Genomic DNA, 23,903 nt, shown 5'->3' on the forward strand with positions numbered 1-23,903 from the left:
GGTGTCCATGCGCTGCCCCAGCTCCATCCCCCATCAGAGGACCCACGTTGGGCAGAGCCCTGATGACCCACGTTCCCAGTGATCTGTGTTGGGAACACACTGGGCTGGTGGTCATTTTGATTTGGCCCTGATATTCTTTTAATTCATCTTCATCCCTTTAAAACAGACAAAATTTGGGTAAAAGTCTACAAATTCATCAAGGGCATCTAAAGCCTCACTTTTTCCTAGTGCTTAAGGGAATCTGGGATTCAAGGAGATAATGGGGAGGATTTGGGGACTGCGGGAGTATCTGTTGTAGTATTCTCTATTTTTTGTCACTCAAAGAGATGAGAGGATTCAATCTGTCACCTCAAAACCACTCTATGCCACTGAAAAGTACTCATTCCCACCCAGAATTCCTGGATTCCACAGCTCCTCAGGGTGTGATGTCTTAAGTTTTAGCTTTCCTATTTTTCATATTCTGCACTGCCTGAGTTTGTAGCTTTGAACTTCCTATTAAGTGTTAGTGAGCTCTCTTCACAGAGTAGGTAGACAAAACAATTCCTTTTCTAGCTTGATACCAAGGACAATTGTTACAAGTTCCATGCCCAAAAGCATGAACAAGGGTGGACTGAAGAGAGAAAACAGGAAGGATGGGACTTCATCATCTGAAGCTCTAATCGGACCATGAACCCAAATACGGAGATGGACCTAAACTTCTAAAAATGTGAGACCTTGTGATCAGTTGTCCATTTGTGTGACATTTGTTTTTGGTCCATCTTGGGTGTAGCCCTGGCCAGGCTCTTGAACTGTGCAGGTTGTATCCTTTAAGGCCTTTTACTAAACTTTATACTTAACTCTGGCCAGCCTCTGTTCTAGGTCAGCCTTCTAAAGGCATCAAGTGGAAAGGGGTTGGAAGGGGATTGGGCAAAATGGGATGCAAATCAGGAGGGGTGAGATGGGTATTGGGTGGGATGGAGTTTGGGAGGTGTGAAATGAGGAAAGTAAGGCTTGGGAAGGGGGTCTTGATGTCCAGCAGAGATGGGATGGGTTGGGGTTGGGATTTGGGATGTGGGGTGGGGTCTGCAATGAGACAGCCAAAGTTTGGGGATAATGATCAAAGGGGGAGACCATTACTGAGTGAGTTTTGGGATATTTCACATTCCTGAAGAGATTTTGGGGTATCTCACGTTTCTGAGGCAGTTTTGGGGCACTCCCCAACTCTTGGGGTGTTCCTGAGAGCAGCTCCATGGAGCCCCATTGCCAGGGCTGGTTGCCATGGGCACGAGCTCAGAGCTGTAGCCAGAGTGCGTTGCCTCAGTGCTGGAGAGCAGAGAAATGATGAATGGCCCCAGACATCTCCAGGGTGTGTTTGGTGTCAAGATGAAAAATGAGGGTGGAACCACTATGCTTTGATATGATTTATTGCGCAAGTAGCCCGATAAGATATCAGTCTCAAGGCGTGAGATTTATAGAGGAGCAACAAGTCAGCCATAGCTTGTGAAAGTCAGAGTTTCTTCTCCCCACAGCAATATATAACATTTTGGTCCAATAGGCTAATGGAAAACCTCTCAGACTATTCACTGAGTCCTCATAGAGGTGTAGCAAACATCGTTTATTTCTATCTTTAGCACACTTTCATAGGGTCCGACAGGGTTCACAGGGCTTAACAGGCTACAACTGGTTAACACATATTGTTTACATTCTTTTCCATGTACAGAATGCCATTGTTTTTCTTTATTCTCGCTGTTCCAGGAGAGTTTCAAAGACACTGCTTTTAATATTGTCGCCTGAATTAAAAGCTGGGTTGGGCAGACAGGCTTTTACTAAAATATCATGCTTTTTCTCTATTAAAATGTTCCCTTACAGTAAATACAGGATATGTTATAATAAACAGAGTCCCAGGACCTTTCTTTTGCTGCCCAGGGTGTGTGGGGCATAGGGGAAGAGAGGGAAAAAGGGGCTTGTGCTCAGCAACCTGTCAGGGCATGCAGTGGTGCAGGGAAATGGCCAGAAACCCTTGGCCTTTGGTGGTTCTGCTGAAGGCGCAAGCCCTGTCCCAGCCAGGAAGCGCCATCTGTGTCCTTGTGCCCGTGTGGTGCTGGCTGGGTTGCTGAGGGCTCCCAGGTGCCTCTTGATCCAGCTCCTCTGGAGCTCCTGTGGGGCTGCGGCGCTGCTGCTGGGCCAGGCTGGGGGAGACCCTGAGGGGACGGGGTTCTGGGAGGCCATGAAGGGATGAGGGGCTGTGGAGGCCCTGATGGGACAAGGCAGTGGGACAGCGCAAGGGGGATGTGTGAGGGAGTGGGTGGCAAAAGGCTCCAAGGGGACAGGAGGCCCCTGAGGGGCCGGGGTGGTGGGAAGCCCTGAGGAATGAGGTATCAGAGGCCATAAGCAGCCTCTGGGCAGCCGCCTTTTTCCTGACACCCAGCTGCTCTGGTGCTTCCCCAAAATGTCTCCTAGGTCTGCAGCAGAAGCCCTCGAAGCTGGGACAACACCTCTCCAGGAGGGTGGGGACAGCCCGAGGTGCCCAGGCTGGGCTGGCTGGGGACATGCAGGGCAGGGGGTGCTGCCAGGCCACAGCCACTGGGTGCCTCCAGGAAGGGGCAGTGGGCAGAGGCAGGGCTGGCCGCCAGCCCAGGCCCTCACGGCTGCCCAGGCCATGGTGCTGTGACCGAGGGTCCCCTGACACAGAGCTCGGGGCCCACAGAGTTACTGCCACCATGGGGAGGGTGGCGATGTCCCCTCCGGCAGGGCTGCCCAGTGGCTGCTGCCCAAGCGGCTCTGGAGCCCACAGAAACAGCAGCAGAGTGTGCCCAGGAACAGCAGCAGAGTGTGCCCAGGAACAGCAGCAGAGTGTGCACAGGAACAGCAGCAGAGTGTGCACAGGAACAGCAGCAGCCCCAACGTCGGCACCTGCGCACTGAGGCGGCCGCAGCAGCCGGGTGCCAAACAGGGGGAGGCTGTGGGCACAGCTGCCTTCGGTTTGGCAAAAGGCTTCAGCAGAATTGGCCACAATGGCTTTCTCTTCACTTGAAGCCTCACAGCAATGCTTGGCAGCTTCAGCTGCAGCTTGTGCCCCTGACTGACTTGGATGGCCATGCCTGAGGGTGGGCTCACCTTACACATTCAGGTGTCCCAAGGCAGCGGCATTGGCACCATTGTGAGAGAGAGATGGACACAAGCTCTGCGCTGCAGCTGCCCTCCCTCTCTTCTGTCCAGGCACCTTAAAGACACATGAAATAAAATCCTGGACTTGCTTGGAACAAAGGAAGAAGCAGCAGGCACTGAAAAAAAGCAGGGATTTACACGGCTCAGTTTTGGTCTCCGCTTGGGGAACCAAAGAATCCCGGAGTACTTTGTGTTGCAAAGTATCATAAACATCATCCAGTTCCAACCACCCTGCCATGGGCACAGGTGGTGTGCAGACACAACTGTCACTAGAACTGGAAGAACACTTCTCCATGTTGACCTTTTCTTCTCCTGGATTTCAAGCAAAGATGAAAAAATCATCTGGTGAATCACAAATGAATACTGTAGCTCACAGAACTAGGAGTAGGAGTCTCCAGTGGCCCATGGTGTGTCCATTCAACCATTGTTAGATCATCCAGTTGGACTCAGCCCGGTGCAGCCCGGGCACAGGCACCAGGCTGGTCCATTTCTGCATCCCAAAGTCTTTGTGGCTCCCTGTGCACCCATTGCCTCCTGAATCTATTATTGAATTCCCAGTTACTGCTGTGCAGGACATGAGAACACAGGAATAGCTTGTTTGGCTCATTCTTGCATTTGCTGCTCCTGCCTAAAGTAATCATCAGGACTATATGCTGATGGAATGGGATCGCCGAACAGCAGGGACTTTGTCTGTAATGTCTAAAACTAAAACCTTGTCTGACTGTTCAGACACTCTAAAATCCAGGGTGAAAATGACAGCTTTGGTGTGTAAGAATCCTAGAAATTTTGACATGTGATTTTTCTAGTCAAGGATTTTAATGCCAATGAGGAAACTACAAAAATATTAAAACTTACTTTCATTGGAAACCCCTTTGAAATGGCATCAGGACACCTACAGGGGACAGGGTATGACACCGGGGACAGTACTTGGCAGTTCATGGCTTCAGATGTGGGAGATAAATATTTTGCCTGGGTTCAACCTGAAGATCAAGTTTTCCCAGAGTTTTGATTGACTGGTCATTGCAGGTAAATTTAATAAATGCAAAAGGATGTAAAAGCACAATTTCTGGGGAATGTGCACTAGGGAGAAAATTGGGAGAAAACCTTGAAAACAGTCAGCAGGCTCTGGAAAAATTTTAAGAAGTTAAAATTAAAAATAGATGTAGCTCTGTGACTATTCAGGCAGGACTCTGTGTCTGGAGGAAATGTTTGCCTTGCATCAGCTGCAACACAGACAGACATGCAACAACTGGGGCCTTGAACATCAGAGACTGGGCTAATGTTTCTCCCAGAAGAACAGACAGAAAATCACACTGAAACATGACAGTACCTCTGTACAATCTAACCATCCTAGGAAACTCAGCAGTTGATGGTGGTTTTGTGCTACTGCAAACCCCTTCCATGAAAAACATCATTCCAGGAAAGAGCAACATCATCTGACAGATAGCAAGAGTGGCCAGCAGTAGCTCCAGGAGCTCCTGCCAACAGCCCCTGCAGGAAGGAGCCCAGCTCCCAATGCACGTGGGCTTTGGCTGCCCTCTGGCACAGAAACCCCCCAGGGGCACAGGTCTCTGGGGCAGGAGAAGGGCACCAGCACTGCCAGGGCTCGGCTGGGGTGGCAGGTCTGCCTTGGTGGGGACACTGCCACACCTGCTGATTTCAGTGCTGCCAGGCCCCTGTGCAGATTCTGTGCAAGGCCCCGTGCCCTTCCTGCTGCGGCTGCGTCGGCAGCCCTGGGGGCTCCTTCTGCTGCCCTGAGCCTGCAGAGCAGGGCAGCATTAGCTGATGGTTTGAGGCGTTCCTAAAGATCCTGTTGGGCTGTCTAAGACACTTTGAGCAAGGGATTCCTTCCAACCTGGGCCACTTTGGGGGGGATGGGGGCAGCCCAAGGGCAGGTGGCAGTGTGTGCAAAGACCCTTTGTGACATATGGTCACCATGGGATGGAAATGGACAGGGTGTCAGAGGGTCCTTTGTGACATGTGGTGACATAGGAGCTGGCGGTGACAGGGTCACGCCACAGTGCCCAGTGCACGTGACGGGACAGGACGCGGCAGAGCGGTGCTGTGAGGAGCCCCCGCACAGCGCCCTCGTTTGTGTCGGACCCGGAGCTTTTCCAAGTCTTTACTCGTACAGGTGACCTCGTGGCAAGACTGCGGGCCTTGGTGGCCCGTGGCTTTCCCGAGGCTTTTCTTTTGCAGGTGCCTGCGGGGCAAGACTGCGGGACTTGGTGACCCGTGGCCTTCCCAAGGCATCTCCTATCCCTGTGGCCTGTGCCATCCAGGCCAGTTTGTGGTATTTGGTCATCTGTATCATTTAAGAGGAGTCTCCAGTCATTGTGGCAGGAGCCCTCGAGACCAGACTGCAGGACTTGCTGTCCTGTAGCCTTTCTGAGCCTTCTCTGTCGCAGGTGCCTTCAAGGCACAACTGCGCGAGTTGCTGACTCAGAGATTTCCCAAGGCATCTCTCTAGAAGGTGCCCTCAAGGCCAGATTGTGTCATGGCAGGCAGATTCCTCAGGCTGCTCAATGTGTTCAGGGGGAACAGAAACACAGACCCTGGAGCTGCACAACCTCCTGAAGAGCTGGAGCAGTTCCAGCCACTGCAGGATGGTGAGTGGCAGAGCTGGACCACAGGGCTGATGGCTGCAGTCAGCTGGGCCCTGCCCCATCCCATCCCATCCCATCCCATCCCATCCCATCCCATCCCATCCCATCCCATCCCATCCCATCCCATCCCATCCCATCCCATCCCATCCCATCCCCTGTGGACATGCCAATGGACAGGACGGAAGAGGGGCTGGGGCTGACCCCCGGCACTGGCTATGCTCCATCCCCTGAGCCACCCCAGGGCTGTCCCTGCCTGGGGAGTGCAGGGCTGGGCTGTGTTCTCCAGCCTCTCCCGCAGCTCTGGCTGCTCTTTGCTCTTTGCCAGATGCAGCCATGGAAAAGACACAAGAGCAGGAGCCTGCCCGTGGCCGCTTCCGAAGAGCAGCGCAGGTACCTGCAGCCATCCCCACCTGGGCTGGGCCTGCTGGCACTGCTCAGCCCAGCAGTGGAGCTTGGAGCACTCCATGGAACATGCCTCTCTTCCCTGTCCTTTGTTCACCTTGCACAGAGGTTCCGCAAATTCCTGCGCATTCGGCGTAGAAAGAACACCACAGCAGCAACTGAGGGCACAGCTGAGCCTGACTGCAGGCTGACCGAGCTCCAGGCAGAGCCTGATGTCAGCCCAGATTCAGCTGAGTGCTCAGAAGACTCTGACGCTGCAGTGAATGATGAGAGGGCAAACTCTGACAAGGCCGTGACTGAGGATGAGGCCATTCCAAACGATAACACTGGAGAGACTCAGGGCATTGCAGATGCTGACATCACACCCACTCCTGCTCTGAGTCAGGAGCTCATAAGGGACAATTTCCAGGACAACTGTGTTTCTTCTGAGCAGCAGGTACCCAGCCAGGGGACAGAACTGGAGGCCTCCCAGGATTGTGTGCCCCCTCCAGCCACATCCACAGGGGCCCCTCAGCCTTTAAGGCCAGCAGAGCGTGGCAGGAAGGGAAGCACTTCTTGGGGGAAGCTGGGGAAGTTGCTGCCTTGGACAGCACTCCATGTCTTCCCCATGCCTCCTCCAGGTGCCAGCTATTGTAAGGAACATTTACCAGAGTCTGGTGTCCTGTGTCACTGTGGATGTCAGGCAGCAAATTGACATTATAAGGCTGGCTGAAGAACACCCTGCTGATGTGGTGCTGACCCTCCTGCGCTGTGCCCCATCGTGTGACAGGTATGGGGCCCACGTGCCTTGAGAGCTCAGGGCTCACCAGCCTTTAGGGCCCATGGCCCTGCACAGCCTGTCCAATGGGCTCTGCCCAACAGGCAGAGAGGTCCAGGAGCCTCGGGCCCCTCTGTGTCCTGAGGCTGCTGCCAGTGCTCCCTCCCTGCCCCTCAGGGCACCAGGGCTCTGTCACCTGGGTCCCCACAGCTACAAAGGGCATGGCTCTGTGACTGAGACACCCCTGACACAGAGCTCTGATCCCACAGAGCTGCTGAAATGATGTGGAGAGCCATAGGCTCGTCGGGACCAACAGTAGAGAAAGTGCTGCCAACACTGCTCTGTGTGATGGAGGATTGGCCTCTGCACAGCATCTGCACCTCTGATGGAGACAACAAGGATGTTTTTGCTCTGGCTGTGAGTTCCTGGAGCTGGCATTTGATCACCCAGACGTTGCTTCTCCAGCAGCTCTCCATCCTCTCCCTGCTTCAGTTCCTGAGCTGAAACCTGGGCTAGGGGCAGGCTCAGGGGGCACCAGGCCTGCTGCTCCCCCTGTGTCTCCCCTCGGGCCCTGCCCCATGGACACCTCGGCACTGAATGCTGTCTTTGGGTGCTTCTTTTGCAGGCAACTCTGGTGCTCTGGCTGATTATCCAAGCGCCTGAGTGCCACGAGGCGTTGATCCTTTATTCCGCCCGCCTGTTTCTGGCTCTGCTGTTCCATGTTGTCATCACCACTCAGCAGACGCCACCAGTGGAAGTTGACAGCTTCTGGAGAGCATGCCGGGAGGAATACTGCCTTCCCAGAAAACCCAACAGGTCCCAGTCCTCCTGTCCTTCCAATGCCTTTGTGACCAGCACCAGTGCACCCAATGTGACCTGGGCTTTGCTCTGCACACAGGTTTGCAGTGCAGGCCATGAAGGCTCTGCTTTTCCGACTGCGGTGTGAGAGTGTGGTCATGGAAATGCGATGCAAGTGTGGCTGGGACACGCTGCTCTGTGCTGACACCCAGCACTATGCCGTGGGTCTGCTGGCCAGGTGAGACCCCCTTCTCCCCACTGCCTCTGAAATTGTGCCCTGTGCGTGGGGTGCCTCACACAGTCCCTGTGGTTCTGCGACAGAGGGCCTTGTCACTGAGGGATGGCCAAGCAGAGTGGAAAATGCTGGCTGAGGGTGCCCAGAAGGTGCCTACACCCAAAGCACCCCCATCCCCTCCAGTGTGGTGAAGAAAGACCGGATCTCTGTGAATCAGTCCCGGTCTCTTGCCCCTCCAACTCAGGGTCTTGGTGCCTTTTCCCTCTGACAGGGAGATGCACGGTGCCTCCCTCTCTTTGTGTTCTGGGATTGCACTCCGCCTGCTCCGGCTGCTCAGCAGAGAGGAGCCACCCTGGGATCTGCCCTTCCTGGCATTCTTTGTGGAGGTGAGCCTGATGGCCAGCACTACCTTGCTGAACTGCCTGCCAGCCCTGTCCCCTTGCATAGCCACAGCTGCCTGGGACGGTGCCCGCGCCCTGTGCTGCTGCCTGGGCCCAGCCCTGCCCAGTTCTGGCTTCCTGCCAGCCGGCTCCCCTGTCACTGCCCTGTGCCTTTCAGGTCCTGGATTGCCTGGACTTGCGTAAATGTGGTGACAGTGTCCTGGAGATCATGTCAAAGCACCTGCAGAGCAAGTGCAGGCAGAGGCGTCGCCTGGCATTCAGAGGCCTCATGGTGCTCAGCAAATTTCCTTCGATGGTGAGGACAGGGCAGCAGCTGAAGCTGTGCTGGGCAAAGAAGTCCCTTGGGCTGGCTGGGCTTCAGGAGCTCAGGCAGCTGCTCCCAGCTCTCCTGCCTCACCTGCCTGAGTGCTTTGGGACAGCCCTTTGGCCTCTGGGCCTGGCAGCAGCAGGGTGGAGTTGCAGTGCGTCATGGGGTGACTTTACTTTTAAGATATGTTCGGGAGCTGTGAGGAAGTTGAAGCTGTGAGAGGCTGATGGGAGTTTTTTCTTGTGACCAATTATTGGTCATTTCTGAGAATTGGTGGTGGTTTTAACCATTGAGAAGTGAGATCAACTTGTGAACACTATCTTAAAATGTAAAGCCAGGGTTCTTTTGTTCTCTTTGGTTTCTGGCTTCTGACGAGGTAACAGGGCTCTGTCTCGGTTTCCCCACCCCACTCCAGGCTGGACAAGGCCACAGAGGGTGGGGATGGGGGAAACGGAGCCAGCCTGGCTTGGTTTGCAGTTTCTGCTGCTGAACTGAAACCTGACACCATGAACATCTGCAGCTTTCCAAGACTTTAACTCTTTTACTACTTGGATGAGACTGACAGATTACTCCTTTTTTCCAGAGAGAGAGAAGGAGGAGAAAGAGAGAGATAACATGAAGAAGACATCATAAAACCGTCAAAGACAGTGAAGAAAAGAGTTAGGTTTTAGATGAGGAAGAGAGAATAAAGAGATGCTATAATTAAGCTGAAATATTTTTCTATTAAAGCTATGGAGATGGACAATAGTGTTCTGAAAAAGAGCTTGTTTAATTCAGAGTATATTGGAAGGAATAGAGTGGTTCAAAGTGTGGATTTTGAGCAAAAGGTGGAGTAATTGTGATACAGTGAAGTGCTGGAACAGAGGGGAGAAGTAATAGTTGAAGATTTGGAGCCTTGAGAGGCAAAGAGAAAAATTTCTGTTTCCAGGGAGGCTCACAGAGACAGATGAAGAGAACTTTTGCCTTTGAATCCTTAAAAATGACATCCCTAGACTCATTTGACCCATAACACACCTCAGAGCGATGTGAAATGGGAGGAGTGAACTGATGACAGATTTCCGGGCAGCTGACATCAGAGAAATAGAAAGCTGTAACAGAAATAGTTCTCTTGTGAGAAACTCCGTAGATTAGCAGAAGAAGACTTTTCCTTCTCTACAAAGACTGATGAAAAGACTCTAACAGGAATTGGGACTATTTTAAACACCAAAGTTCCAAGTTTTTTTGTCTCTATGTTGTCATGTGAACAAGGGAATGGTGGGTAGTGGGGGATAAAAGGGTTTTCTGGAAGTTTATTCTAGTTTTCTTATTCTTGTAGTTTTGTTAATAAACTTCCTTTATTTCCTTTTAAGTTTTAAGCCTATTTTGCTCTTGCTCTAATCCATATCTCACAGCAAGAAATAAGTAAGTTTTCTAGTATTTTTTAGTTACTGCTTTAAAACCACGACAATGTGAGAGAACAATTCCTCTTCTTGGTTTAAGACCAAAACTGCAACATTTAAAGTTGTTTTATTAAGCCGTGGAGACAGAGAGAAGACTGTGGACTAAGGCAATGGCTGAGGTTGCTGTATCTTAAGGAAGAGCTGTCAGTACCAAGTTGTTACTCAATTGTTTGCTGCTTTGGGCAGAATATTCAAAAGATAGACAACTTCTGACAAGCAGCAATCCTTTCCTTATACCCCAAGTATTTGGATGCTTCAGGACATTTATCACAGCTGCCAAAACTGGATTCACAACCTGTGGGTTTCAAAAGGAGAGCGAGATTTTGCCTGTTCTTGCTTTGGGAAAAGGGGAAAATATTCTCATTCCTTCTTCTCTTTCTTTGCCTACATCTTTTTCACCGACTTTTGACTGGACTCAGCTCAGTGATAAACCATCCACAGGAGCAGCCAGGGCTCCTTGTGGCTCTTTCCTAGTGAGGAAGCTGTGCTGAAGCCGCACCTCCTGTAAAATGCACTCAGCATTTTACATACTGAGCTTTCCTATCAGCCTCCCACATCTCAGCCATTCCGTGCTGGGAAATGACAGACAGGGCTGCAGAGTGATGGGGGGAGGAGGGGAGAGGAGACAGTGCTTCGTTTAATTATCCCACTTCAGCCTGATTGCTGCAGTGGTATCTTAAAAGTGAAAAGATTTGGAAACTAGATTTCTGGTAATTAGCATTGAGAATATTGTAATGCCAGCAGCCAGCCTCTTTCACCGAGGATTTACTTCTCTGGGATGAAATTGCCAGGCTCTCACATCCTCTGATCTCCTCAGAGAACCAGCTCTCACACGTGCTGGCAGACAGCATCTCTGGGCTCAGGATCAGGGGCAGGTAGCAAAGAGGGGACTCTGTCTGTCGGGGCTGGGGAAGATCCATCTCGTCCTTCAGGAGGGAGCCCACGCTGCCAGTGCTACAGCAGAGTGTTTGCAGGCACTGCTGTCACCACATCCTGATGTGAAACTGCTGCCATTTACTGCCCTGGCTGAGGCTGGGGTCCAGCACACATAATAAGAGAGGAGCTGTAAGCAAGTAGTCAAGAGTGAAGGGAGTGTGAGTGTCAGATATTGATGATACAGCGTGCCCAGTCTGCAGCTGCACTACTGGGGGAAACCGAAAGAAAGTATCACAAAAGCAGCAGGCATCACAGATGGCCTTTCACTCTTTCCTGGACAAAAGATAGATTTAGGTAATAATTCACCTAATAATAGATTAGGTAATAAAGAATTAGGCTGTATGAACCTTCTTGAGGAACTGTGCTTGTAACACAGGCAATGGTAAAATATCAGCAAAAGCTGCAGCACACTCAGGCAGCAGACACTGTCTGAGACAGAGCAGAACAAACCATTTGGATCCCCAAAATGACTGCTCACATGAGACCACAACCTCCTGATCACTCCCTAGGTTTGTACCCATTTGGGGGGATATTTTGGAGTATATCTTGGCACAGGCAAGCATGTGCATCAAAACCAAGGAGTTTGCCAAAGAGAAATAGAGGAAACTTGCTACCCACCAGCTGTGATCCTGGCCAGGAGCTTGGGCAATAGCACATAAACACCTGTTTTCATTTGCTGAGTGGTGCTGTGACACAGGGGTGAGCGGTGACATGAAGCTTTTCATCTGGCCGTGATCTGCTTTCAAAGCTCTGTAAACAGCTCTTAGCTGAAAATATCATGTAATTTTTTTTTTTTTTTCCCCCTTTGTTGCACGCAGTTCATCCTCAGAGGAAGAAGAGCCCCTGTGCTCATCTGGGCTTGGGAACAGCAGCTCCCTTGAACACAGCAGGCATTCAACCTGAGGCTGAGCAGGTTCAGGCACCGAGCCACGAAGCTCTAAGTGTGCAGGCTTGCCTTGCATAAAGAGGGAATTGTGAGTTGTTAACTGAGGGAGAGAGCTGCTGGTTGGAAATAAGAGAAAATGCATTAATAGAAATTCAATTTAAGAAAAATAAAAAAATAGCAGACCAGCCTAGTTAATTTCATAAGGATTCATGAGTAAAAAAGTAAGACCTTTAGTTAGGAAATAATTGCACACTTATGACCTGAGGCAACAGTCAGAACTTGCTGAAAACAAAATGGCACATATCATTAAATTTAATAATGCTTAATTATAGAATCATAAATATTTGAGATTGGAAAGGCCCATCAAGTCAGTTAAGCCCCTCTCCTTATCAATTCAAGACTGTTCCCATATGTTGCACATATGCTGGTATGTTTTCTACAGACTATTAGAACCCATTGTCAGGAGGATTTGCCTTAAATTCCGCAGTTTTCTCTTTCTTAATTTCATTCCATTACTCCCTGATATGCCTGCTTGTTTCCTGCTAAGTAATTCCTTTCCTTCCCTAGGGTGTGTGTGTGTCAGTCAAACATCTGTAGATGGTTGAAATGCCTCTCCTTAGTTATCACTTAGCCAAACTAGACATATTGATTTAGTTCTTTTAATCTTCCTCATGGGAAAATCCCTCTAGTCCCTTAATTATTTTGTTGCTCTTTTCTGAGCTCTGTCTTTCCAAACCCTTCTTGTAGTCACATTAAATGCAGTATCCTAGTTCTTGTCATCCAGAACCATGGAAAAATCAGGGGTGCTGTTGCATCTCTGTTGCAATGAGATGTGTCTGACCCACTATAATATTTTTTCCCCTGATCTATCATGCTGAGCACCATGCAAGGCTGTAGAGAGGTCAAGAGAACCTCTGTTTTTAAAACTCTGCCCTGCAGCTATTCCTTACGGTGCTGTCAGCAGGGAAGACATTTTGTCTTCTAAAACCTTACCTCTGATAGTTTTTCCATCTGAAAAATATCTGGGCCAGGGGCAGCACCCAGGGACCTGCCCTGCCTGGGGGAACTTACACCTGGATCTTATAACTAAGTGTCAGAAACAAGGGCACACACTCTGTATTCCAGACTCCAACATTTTATTCTTATTCTTAATTTTCCATGTTTTAAGTACTACTACGTCTTCATCTACTTCAGCTTCTACCTCTTCTTCCTAATATTCCTATTCTTATTCTTTATCATTTTTTGGTTTCTGGAGGGTCTTATGCAGGTTTGGGGGGGGGGGGGGGGGGGTTGGGGTTTTTTTCTTTCCTACAACTACTTCCTAAACACAACTTTCTTTTCTTTTGTTAGAATTGTGTGTGTTGCAGTCCAGCAGGCCGCCGTCGTGTCCTGGGAGCAACACCTCCTGTCTGTGTCCATTCCTCATGGCCAAAGTGCCCCAGGATCAGCATGGAGTCCTTTCCGGAGGAGAGGAAATGGCCTTGGAGTCCAGCAGGGAGGAGCTGGAGCCAGTGTCCCTGCAAAGGGCCAAGAGCCGTGTGGCTGTGGCCCTCGGGGACCCGGTGCAGGGGTGCCGCTGGCGGTGCCAGGCTGCCGCTGGGAGCCGATGACTTTCCAGGTGCCTTCCCGGCCGGACGATGGGCCGGGATGCGGCGCTGAGCCCCGGCAGTGAGGGTCCCCCTTCGGGTGCCGCTTTGGGCTGCCGTGTGCCCTCAGGGAGCTGCCCCAGGGGTGCTGCAGAGCGGCCGGGGCCGGCTCAGCACGCAGGGCCAGCGCAGGCCGGGGCAGCCCGTGCGGCTCCCTCGGGGCGCCGGGCAGGCCGCGGGGCAGCCGCCATCTGCAACCTGGTGCTGCTGGCAGCGGGCGCTGATCCTGTGGCTGTGCCGCCAGGCAGGGGCAGTGGAACAGCCCCTGTAGCCCCTGCAGCACCCACAGCCCCCGCAGCCCCCGCAGTACCCGCAGTGCCCGCCTCAAGAGCGAGCGGCCTTTCCTGTGGGGAAGCAGCTGCCCAGGAGAAGAGACATCTTCCACCGTGGCTTGAACTGCCAGAGGGCCAGGCCCGGCACAGAGTTGCTCTTGCGGGCACAGCTCGGGCTCCTGGCACTCCACCCAAGCTTCTCGAGGGACAGGCAGCAGGATTCCCTCTTGGGCTAAATCTGCCAGTCTCTGCTGCCTGGCCTCTTCTCCTTCCTCGTGCAGCTCCAGGGCGCTCACCTCATCCCAGTCATCGTCCTCCCGCTGCCAGGCCTTGAGCTGGCTGCACAGGATGTCGCAGTATTCCCTGCTGTCCTGAGCCAGCTCTCCATCACTGTCATCATCCCAGCTGGACCTGGAGGATTTTCTCTTTGCTTTGCCTCCAGTCACCTCCTGGCCATCCTGGCACAGCTCTTGCTTGCGGCAAGCTTCCCAGTCCAAGAGTGCCCGGCGGCTCGTGCCTTCTCCTGGGGACAGTCGCTGCTCAGGAGATTCTTCCCAATCTGAGAATTCCTGACAGTGATCGCTGTCCGCCTGCCACGGCTCCTGCTCCCTGCACTCGCCCCACTCGGAGACAGCTGGGGAGGGCTCTTGCTCCCTGCCCTCATCCCAGTCCCGGAAATGCCAGTAGCTCCCCCATACTTGGACCAGCTCTTGCTCAAGGCCTTCATCCCACTCAGAGAGCTCCTGGCAGCTCTGGGCTTCTCCTGGGGACAGCTGTGGCTCAGTGCAGGCTTCCCCTGGAGTCCCTTGCTGGAACTTGTTCATTTCTCCTCAGCAGAGCTCTGCCTCTTCCTCAGCACAGGACTCCACGGCTCCTCTCCTCCCTCTGCTTGCCCTCTCAGCCTCCTCCTGCTGCTCCCTCAAGGCCTGGGCTCTCTGTGAGCCGGGCCAGGGCCTGGGGGGCTGGGACTTGGGCTTCGCCTTCTCCTCCTCCATGCCTGCAGTCCTCTGGCGCACACAGGTACCTGGACACAGCCACTGTCCTGGGACTGACCCAGGCCCCACAAGCCCTTTATATACCCCCCAGCCGGGGCGGGGCTCTGCCATGTCACAATGGACTTTGGGCACCGCAAGGTCCGGCGTCACCACGGGCCCTGACGCACCGTGCCTGTGTCACAAAGGGCACCCCGGCACCCCGTGCCTGTGTCACAAAGGGCACCCCAGCACCCCGTGCCTGTGTCACAAAGGCCACCCTGGCACCCCGTGCCTGTGTCACAAAGGCCACCCCGGCACCCCGTGCCTGTGTCACAAAGGCCACCCCGGCACCCCGTGCCTGTGTCACAAAGGGCACCCCGGCACCCCTTCAACAGCCCAAGGCACCAGGAGCGGCCTGGAGCAGCCCAGGCCTTGGGGGATTGCAGCCCCTTCTTCTGAGCCGCTCCTTCAAATGATCAGGAGTGGCTGGGCCAAGTGAAGGTGCAAAAGGAGACCGTGTGTGTCTTCGTTTGAAAGACAGGGGCCTGCTAAGGGAGGCAGGAGGCTCCTTTGCAATGGAAAATGTAAACCCCCTCCCTCCCAATTATTATCCCTTTGAAAGGCACTCTCTGGCAAAGATAGGAGGACAGGAAGAACAGTTTGTGCTGCTTTTGCATGAATTGCTATTTGGTGAGCAGGGAAGAAGCCCCCCATGGAAATGATTTTCCTGAGAGGAGCTGCTAAGCAAGAGCTGCCCCTGTGCCAAGCAAAATCCAAGAGCTGGCTAGCTGTGGGAACTGACTACCTATTAAAGCATTTAAAAAGCTGGATCCACCTCGGTGAGATTGACATTTTGCAGACAGGCAAGCCCGGGAAATCTCTCTCCTGCTTCCACCTTTGAGGAGGTACCCGGCTGCCGGTCGGGCCGGGCCCCGCTGCACTGCGGCCCTTGCAGTCGTGCTGACAGTGGCCACAACAATCCTTAAAGCTTCAGGGTCCCCTGACACCCGGGCAACCGAAGAGGAAATTAAAGGAGCGGGTTCGCTGGAGTCCCCAAAACCAACTGGAACAGGAAAATCAAGTAGGGATGAGGCCCATAAAGCCTGCGCAGCACAGGAGCAAAGTGCAAAGACCAGGCCTAGGGGCAGACACAACAATATCTAGGGGAGGTGTGAGGGCGCAGTCTGAGGGCATGGGTCCTGACACAGACTGGGGTTAGAAAGATGCAAAATACTGTGACAAATTGCAACCAATCCGGGGAGAGATAAGGGAAGATTCTAGAAACATAACTTTCAGTGGGGTGACTTGATGAACGTATGAATTGCCATCAAGCCTTTGGCAAGTGCTTCCCAAGGCTTGAACTCAAAGCCTGCTGCTTCAGGGCTGAAGTCTTTCTGGCCCTGTGTCCCAGAAGGGCTGAATCGCACAGGCTCGGCCTGGCAGGGCCGGGCTGGCCCCAGCAGTGACCGGGTGGGGACGGGAGGCTGCGGGACCCCGGCTGAGGCTGGGCCGGACCACGGCTGCTCACACCTTGCCGAGCCTAAGCCGTGCCCCGCTGCCGGCCCCCGCTGAGCTGGAGTCCGCTGGGCTCCGGGAGGAGCTCCGGGTGGGTCCAGGCCCCCTCGGCCATGGCCTGTGCAGCACACGGTAATTGAAAGAAATTGGCCAGGAGTCAAAACTCCTGTTTGATGCCTTTATTAGGATTCAGCTCTTGGGGTGGGGGGGCCCAAGGCATTGCTTGCATCACAGCCATTCCCACACTGTCAGCTCCAAGGAGGAGACACAATTCAGCTTTGCAGCACACACTGCAGAACTGGGGCTTCTGTCCTCATGAGAGTAGCCAGGGACCTGTCATCCTGGTTCGCTGTCTAGGGCTGTCAGTCCTTTCCAGTCCTCTTTAGGTCATGGTGATGCAGGAAGATGGTTTCTAAGCAGGTTTAGGTGATGCAGGGAGATGATCTTGCATCTTAGCTTGCTCTAATATGTTTCCTTGTCCTTTTATTCCTCTGTTAGCTTATTGTTTTGGTGTCCTGCCTGCCTTAGTTTGCATTTTACTCGGTTGCACAGGTTTCTGGGAGTTTCTTTGTTCTAGTGTGGCACAGCATCCATGGGAGTTGCCTCGTCCTGTGGCATACCTTTCTAATGGGTTGCTTTTGTTAGTTGGATTTAGCCCCCATGGGAGCAGCTCTGTTACAAGGTAGCAGGGAAGTAAGGGGAAAGGGTACAGGAATGTCTCATAAGAACCTTTAAAACACTTCAGAAACTGGTAAGTAATTAACATTACTAATAACCATCGGAGCAAACAAGGGGTACAAGGTTTACAAATGGGATAAGAACATTAACTGTACATAACTAAACACAGTATTTTATCCGGGGTGGATTTCTTGAGAGATTTTATTCATGACATGTGCCTGCAAGGATGCGGCACCTCTCTGAGCTGGGGGAGAGGCCAGGGCTGCACAGGGGGATGTTGTTGGCAGCTCCATGAAGACGCTCTGGGACGCTGCCCTGGGGTGTCCAGCACAGTGGGGATGGATCAGCCCCTGCTCTGCTGCTCCTTCCCATCTCCCCCAGGGACCTTGCAGAGCCCCAGCCATGCTGTTTGCCCCCAGCCTGCCCACGGCCAGCCTGGGGCTGCTCACGGGGGTTTTCTGTGCTGAGCTTTGGCCTGGCCGTGTTCTTGAGAGAGCCTGGGCAAGGAGCCTGGAGCCCCCAGGCCCTGCCCTGAGGCGTCAGCGCTGCCCCAGCAGTGCCCATGGCCTGTCCCTGCTGCAGCCCCGGCACTGCCACCCCCAGGGCTGTGCCCGGCCCCGAGAGCACTCAGGCCCTGCAGCAACACCAGGGCCAGGAGGGCAGCGGGGCAGTGGCACGGGAGCAGCACTGGCAACACCAAGTGCTGCTGCTCCTGGGCACAGCTGCTGTGCCAGCACTGATCTGCCCCCAGCTCTGCACACAGACACTGCTGCTGCAGCTGCAGAGAAGGGAACAAAAGGGGCATCTCTGCAGAAAACTTTGCTGGGAGGTCCTTTCGTTCATTTAAAGCCACAAAGAGCACAGCCCCTCATAGACACAGTCTGTGGCCACAGGGAAGGTGGAGAGGGAAACAAAATCAGAAACGGCACAAACAATGACATTTCTTTGTGGACAAGATTATAAAAGGAAAACACAGAAAACCTCCAAAATTAAACCAACAGGAAGTAGCAAAGATGATTTTTATTACAAGTGATATTCAGTAATGTTCCAGGAGTTTAACGTTTCCGAAACCATCCAGTCATCATTCTCCACACTGCAGCCTTGAGCTCCTGGTTCCTCAGGCTGTAGATGAGGGGGTTCAGGGCTGGAGGCACCACCGAGTACAGAACTGACAGGGACAGATCCAGGGATGGGGAGGAGATGGAGGGGGGCTTCAGGTAAGCAAATGTGCCAGTGCTGAGTAACAGGGACACCACAGCCAGGTGAGGGAGGCAGGTGGAAAAGGCTTTGTGCCTTTGTCCCTGCTCAGAGGGGATCCTCAGCACAGCCCTGAAGATCTGCACATAGGAGAAAACAATGAACACAAAACAGCCGAGTGCTAAACATGCACTAACAGCAATGAGCCCAAGTTCCCTGAGGTAGGCGTTTGAGCAGGAGAGCTTGAGGATGTGTGGGATTTCACAGAAGAACTGTCCCAGGACATTGCCATGGCACAGGGGCAGGGAAAATGTATTGGCTGTGTGCATGAGAGCATTGAGAAAGGCACTGGCCCAGGCAGCTGCTGCCATGTGGGCACAAGCCCTGCTGCCCAGGAGGGTCCCGTAGTGCAGGGGTTTGCAGATGGACACGTAGCGGTCGTAGCACATGATGGTCAGCAGGGAAAAGTCTGCTGAGGCAAAAAAGGCAAAAAAAAATAGTTGGACTGCGCATCCTGCATAGGAGATGTGTCTGGTGTCCCAGAGGGAATTGTGCATGGCTTTGGGCACAGTGGTGCAGATGCAGCCCAGGTCAGTGAGGGCCAGGTTGAGCAGGAAGAAGAACATGGGGCTGTGCAGGTGGTGGCTGCAGGCTACGGCGCTGATGATGAGGCCGTTGCCCAGGAGGGCAGCCAGGGAGATGCCCAGGAAGAGGCAGAAGTGCAGGAGCTGCAGCTGCCGCGTGTCTGCCAATGCCAGCAGGAGGAAGTGGCTGATGGAGCTGCTGTTGGACATTTGCTGTGGCTGCACATGGGGACCTGTTCATGAAGAAAAAAAGCAGTGACAAATCAGGAGAGACTGGGATCACCCACCCTTGTTTCTGCTCTGGGAAAACTTCACCCAGGTCCCTGACTGAGCTCCAGCTGTGCTGTCTGAGTGTGCCAGGAGCAGCCAGGCCTGTGCCTGGGGGCTCTCCAGGAGCCATCTCTTCCCTGCTGCCCTGGGTTTGTGGCCAGTTTGTGACTGAGGGAAAAAGCTGGAAATTCAGGATTTGTCAGGGGAATTATTCCTAATGCAGAAGGGCTTGTTGCCATATTTACTCCCACTTCTAAAAGACATTGAGTGCAGGAAGAAATTTTAGGCATTCTTTTCCTGCCCACAAACCATTCCTGGTTCTCTGAGGTCAGAAATCCCCAGCATTTCTGCTGCACTCAGAATTTCCCACTGAGAGATGTGAGAGGCAAAGGATTCCCTGTGGCTTAGGGAAGGTGAGGGGCTGGATGGGCTTGTTCCCAACTGCCCTGGGTTTGCACCTTTGGCTGGAATCAGAGCACAATCACACTCCTGTGTCACCCTGGCATAAACCAGGCCCTGCCCAGAGCAGAGGGATCCCTGAATGTCTCACCCTCTCTAAAGGTCTCTGGGCAAGATCTCAGCACCCTCCTCTGCCAAGGACACTCACAGCTCCCTTGGCAGAGCCAACAGCATTTCCTCAGCTGTGGCATCTCTGCCCTTCCCCGTGGGACATTCAGGGAACTCTGAGAGGCTCTGGCACAGATTTGCAGCCAGGAGGGCAGCTCAGAGCTTGGAAGGACACAGCAAGGAGATCCCCAGGTGTGCCCATGATGGGATCTCAGGGAGGGGGCTCAGCTCATTCCCCTTTGCCATGGACTGCTTTGCCCACAGCCCCACAGGTCACAGGGAAGCTGGGACACCCCATTCCCATGGACACACCTGCCTGGCAGCAATCCCAAGGGCAGGGCCTGACTCAGCTGCTGCAGATGCCAGAGCCTCCCTGAGAGCCCCAGATACCAATGGCAATATCAGAGCAGTGCATTTAGGCTGTTTAGGAGGCTCCCAGCAGAGAGACTGAGCACCCAAACTTACAATTCTGGCATCTCTGTAAATGTTCCAACATTACTTTGCTGTTCCTGGTGTGTCACTTTCAACTCAGAATGTTCTGTGATTCTGGGATTACAATTCCTCTTCTGCTTCTCTCATCTCCTTCGTTGTCTATAATCAAAAGAGAAAAAAACCCCAAACTTGTGCAACAGTGTTAGAACAGTAAAGTAAAAACCAGACCTTTATTGGAAACTTCCATGTATCCCAGTGGGGATGGGGTGCACCTGGCCCCTTATTTCAACAATTTATTAAGGTTGATTAATTAGGATATTTAACAGAAACATTCAATAGGAGATTCAGTTGCCCCAGTTACACACCCCTGAGTCAACCCATTGGAGTAGGTCCAAGGGTTTCTTTGCCCCACTTTTTGTTATGACTGCTCACATTCTGGTTACAAAACAAAATGTTCTTCTTGTAGCTCCTCTTTCTGATGATAAGACCATTTAGTATTTTAGAAATGTATTTAGAAAATCATATTATTGTTCTAAAATCTAAGAGAAAGGTTAAGAAACATACTAGAGTTAATTAAGAATAATAGTTATATAAGTATATAATAGAAGTTTAATAGCGTTAATTAAGGATTATAATTTTACAACTATATAATAATAGTTTACAGATCTAAAAATACATTAAACATATATAAAAAGCAAAAATCTTTTTGTCATCATCTCAACTTTTCCACCCTGCTTGAAGAAAGAAATTGAAAATAGTCTCAGGAAAGCTCCTGATCTTTACAGCAATTCCAGTCTCACCTTCTTTTGGGAAGTGTCCTCTGGAGCTGTGTCCAGGCAGGACTGGAGCTGGGAGCAGCCCTGCCCCACCCAGCCCCTCTCAGCAGCAGCCCCTGCCCTGCTCAGGGCGGCTCCTTCCCCCCACAGCTTCTCCCCAGCGCTGGGAGCAGCTCCCCGGGCCGGCTGAGAGCTGTCCCTGGCAGGCAGCAGAGTCCCTGCCCCAGCACAGCGCCCTGGGCTGCAGGACCCTGCTCTGCAGGACAGCCCTGGGCACCCCTGGCTGCTCTGCACAAGGGACAGGCAGAGAATGTACTCACAGAGTCTGTAGGCACTGGGATGTTCCAGCTTTAGGAGATGCCTCCAGGAGCTGCAGCTGCATTGTCCTGCAGCCAGAGGCTTCCTGTGTCAAGGGCTGGCAGGGATTCTGCCCCAGGCACTTCTCAGCACCTTCCCAGCCCTGACTGATTGAAGCTCTCTGTGCCTCTGGGCTGTGCCCAGGGTGGCTGCAGGCAGTGCCCCAGCCCTGCTGGGCTGGCAGAAGAGCTGCTCAGCAAGAGAAATGTGCTTTTGAAGCTCTTCTTGGTTTCCAGGAGCTGCCTCTGTGCCAGGAGCCCGGCCCAGCTCAGCAGCACAGACACAGCAGCAGGACTTTAATGAGCCTCTTGGGGCTTTGTGCTGAGGCCCTGAACATCAGTCCCTGACAGGGAGGGGAAGAAAGCTCTCAAGAACTCCAAGTCAGAATCCAACTCCAAAGTTTCTTTCACTTTTAATGGGTCCCACTGAGGGACATGACTGAGAAAGTGTCCCCAGGCCCCAGGCAGAGCAGAGCACTGGAGGCACTGATGACAGCTGGGGACAAAGAGAAGCCAAGGCTTGGTGCCCTGGGCCACAGCAGCCAATGCTGTGCCAGCAAGGGCTGTGAGGAGACACCTTGTCCTGAGGCCCTGGGGCCTCCTGGCACAGCCCCAGCAAGGCTGGCCACTGTCACCCCCTTGGCCTGCCCTCAGCATCCCCCCTAGCCCACATGCCAGTGGCCTCAGGGATCTGCTGGAAGGAGTCCCTGGGGAGCCTTGCTCAGGAATGGCCCTAGGGGCTCCTTCATGCTCCCTGGGACTGCAGCTTTTTCAAAGGACTTTGGCTTTTGCCTTGGAGTCTCTGAGAGCTTTGTGCAATCCTGGCCTCCAATTATCTGCTGTAATTAGTCCCTTGAGAGGCTTTGTTAGTAACAACACTCAGTGGGGCTCATTAATGCTTCAAGGTACTTCAGGTTCTTAAGGCACTTTCCTTTTTCCTTCCCACCCTGAGTCTCTGAGAAGTTTGTGCAATCCTGGCCCCAATTATCTGCTTTAACGAGTCCCTTGGGAGCTTTGCATTGACACTCAGTGGGGCTCATCAATACTTTGAGATACTCAGGGCTTTTTCAGCTACTTTGGATTTTCCTTTCCACACTGAGTCTCTGGGAGGTTTTTGTGCAATCCTGGCCTCCAGTTCTCTCCTCCAAGGAGTCCATGAGGAGCCTGTGTTGGGGATGGACCTCAGTGGCACCCATTAATGCTTGGAGACACTTTGGGTTTTTCCTCTGACTTGGACTCCTGGAAAGGTTTGTGCAATCTCCTCTCAGGTCCTGAAGTTGAAGGGCTCAGCTCCAAATGCACCATGGGGCTCATTAGGATCAAGCAAATCCTAACAAACTATGGCTGTGCCTTGATTTCCCTCTGGTCTGGTGCAGTTCTCAGGAAAGTTTCCTACAACAGTTCTGGAGAAATAGCTTGAAGAACTTCTAAGAAATATGTATTCCTGTTTCAAAGGGTGTCTTTTATTCCTGTTCTCTTTAGAGCAGAGATGATTGCAGCATTCAGTGATGGATATTGATCCAGGGTCTCTCCTAAGGAGGTCTGGCCAGGTCAGAGAAGCTGTGCCTTGAGGTCTGACCCAGTGGGAACAACCTTGCTCCACATTCCCCAGCCCCATCCTGTCTCTCCTCACTCCCCTGGGACCTGCTTTGCTCACAGAACTGGCTGCACTCAGGCAAAGAGGGGTTTTCCTTCTTTGATTTTAGCAATCTAAAACTGCTGAGTTTCCCCATGGCAAACAGACACCCTCCTCAAGTGTGTGCCAAGCCCAAGGTGCCACCAAGGAGGTTCCCCTTCCCCAAGGCAGAGCCACACAAGGAATGTTTCAGACACACAGGGAGTTCTACAATAAACACAACCCCAGAGTTGTCTGAAGGCAGAATTAGAGCAGCTGCTGAAGGACAGACAAGCTTTGAACTCCTTGCAGCTGAAAGCAGCAAGTGGGTTGTTGGGAGGTGTGTGAGTGAGGGAAGAGTGAGGGAAGGGAAATGCAGAGAGCCCTGGAAGTGTTTCTGTGCAGACAGGCTGCTGCAAGGGCAGCGTTGGACTTCTCTGGGGGGAACTGTGAGGGAGGTAGGGGCAGAGTGACCTCCCCAGTGACCTCGAGATGTCACAGAGCCACCAGGGATGTCACAGCCCACTCAGTGGTGTCACACAACCTGCCCTGGGATGTCACACCACCATTCTGTGAAGTCACAGCTCTTCCCATATGCCACAAAACCACCTCGTGATTTCACATAGCCTCCTGTGATGTCACACAGCCACATTTGATGTCATAGTTCATTCTGTGATGTCACAGTCAGCACTGTGATGTCATACAACCTGTCCTGAGATGTCACATGGCTTTTCTATGATGTCACTGCCCACTCTAGGATTTCAAATCACCACCATGTGACTTGGCAGCCTGTTCTGTGATGTCTCACAACCAGCCAGTGATATCACAATCCACCCTGTGGTGGCTCTGTCATGTCACAACCTGCTCTGTGATGTCAGAATCCTTTCTGTAATGATGTACATTCGACCTCTGATGTCATAGTCATGTCTCTGATGTCACAACCCACTAAGTAACATCACCCAGCCCACTCTGTGATGTCATACAGCCACACTGTGACATCACACACCTCTTTCTGATGTCACAGGATCCCCTCTATGACGCTGTAGCTGCTCAGTGACCTCACACAACAAACTCTGGGATGTCACAGCCCCAGCTGTGACCTCACAC

General features: G+C 52.6%; 3 protein-coding genes across 3 annotated transcripts in view; 1 reads left to right on the forward strand and 2 right to left on the reverse strand.

The window, feature by feature from the left end:
* The window catches only part of LOC111945726 (uncharacterized), a 555,958-nt gene that overhangs the window by 446,510 nt on the left and 85,545 nt on the right, over window positions 1-23,903 (reverse strand). The gene's annotated exons all lie outside the window — the stretch shown is intronic.
* On the forward strand, window positions 5,164-9,413 carry LOC147645322 (maestro heat-like repeat-containing protein family member 7). The gene is made up of 10 exons (XM_086874819.1): window positions 5,164-5,756; window positions 6,079-6,143; window positions 6,262-6,591; window positions 6,776-6,924; window positions 7,182-7,329; window positions 7,538-7,728; window positions 7,811-7,948; window positions 8,217-8,331; window positions 8,504-8,641; window positions 9,237-9,413. Exons 1-10 carry the CDS (start codon window positions 5,645-5,647, stop codon window positions 9,270-9,272), a joined length of 1,422 nt encoding a protein of 473 aa, XP_086730945.1. The 5' UTR covers window positions 5,164-5,644; the 3' UTR covers window positions 9,273-9,413.
* LOC147645323 (olfactory receptor 14J1-like) lies at window positions 18,014-20,208 on the reverse strand. The gene is made up of 2 exons (XM_086874845.1): window positions 20,083-20,208; window positions 18,014-19,013 (listed from the first exon to the last, which is right to left on the reverse strand). The coding sequence occupies exons 1-2, from the start codon at window positions 20,111-20,113 to the stop codon at window positions 18,055-18,057; spliced, it is 990 nt and encodes a 329-aa protein (XP_086730971.1). The 5' UTR covers window positions 20,114-20,208; the 3' UTR covers window positions 18,014-18,054.

The sequence above is a fragment of the Cyanistes caeruleus genome, unplaced genomic scaffold, assembly GCF_971803275.1.
Source record: "Cyanistes caeruleus unplaced genomic scaffold, bCyaCae1.hap1.1 HAP1_SUPER_30, whole genome shotgun sequence".
In the NCBI taxonomy this organism is placed as follows: domain Eukaryota; kingdom Metazoa; phylum Chordata; class Aves; order Passeriformes; family Paridae; genus Cyanistes; species Cyanistes caeruleus.

Bases quoted from the DNA above. Each gene is read 5' to 3' on its own strand.
- LOC147645323 (XM_086874845.1), bottom strand. From the start codon at position 20,113: ATGTTGGAACATTTACAGAGATGCCAGAATT. The intron at 19,014-20,082 runs GTAAGTTTGGGT...CTTCATGAACAG, and splicing joins TTTACAGAGATGCCAGAATT to GTCCCCATGTGCAGCCACAG.
- LOC147645322 (XM_086874819.1), top strand. From the start codon at position 5,645: ATGGCAGGCAGATTCCTCAGGCTGCTCAATGTGTTCAGGGGGAACAGA. The intron at 5,757-6,078 runs GTGAGTGGCAGA...GCTCTTTGCCAG, and splicing joins GTTCCAGCCACTGCAGGATG to ATGCAGCCATGGAAAAGACA. The intron at 7,949-8,216 runs GTGAGACCCCCT...TCCCTCTGACAG, and splicing joins GCCGTGGGTCTGCTGGCCAG to GGAGATGCACGGTGCCTCCC.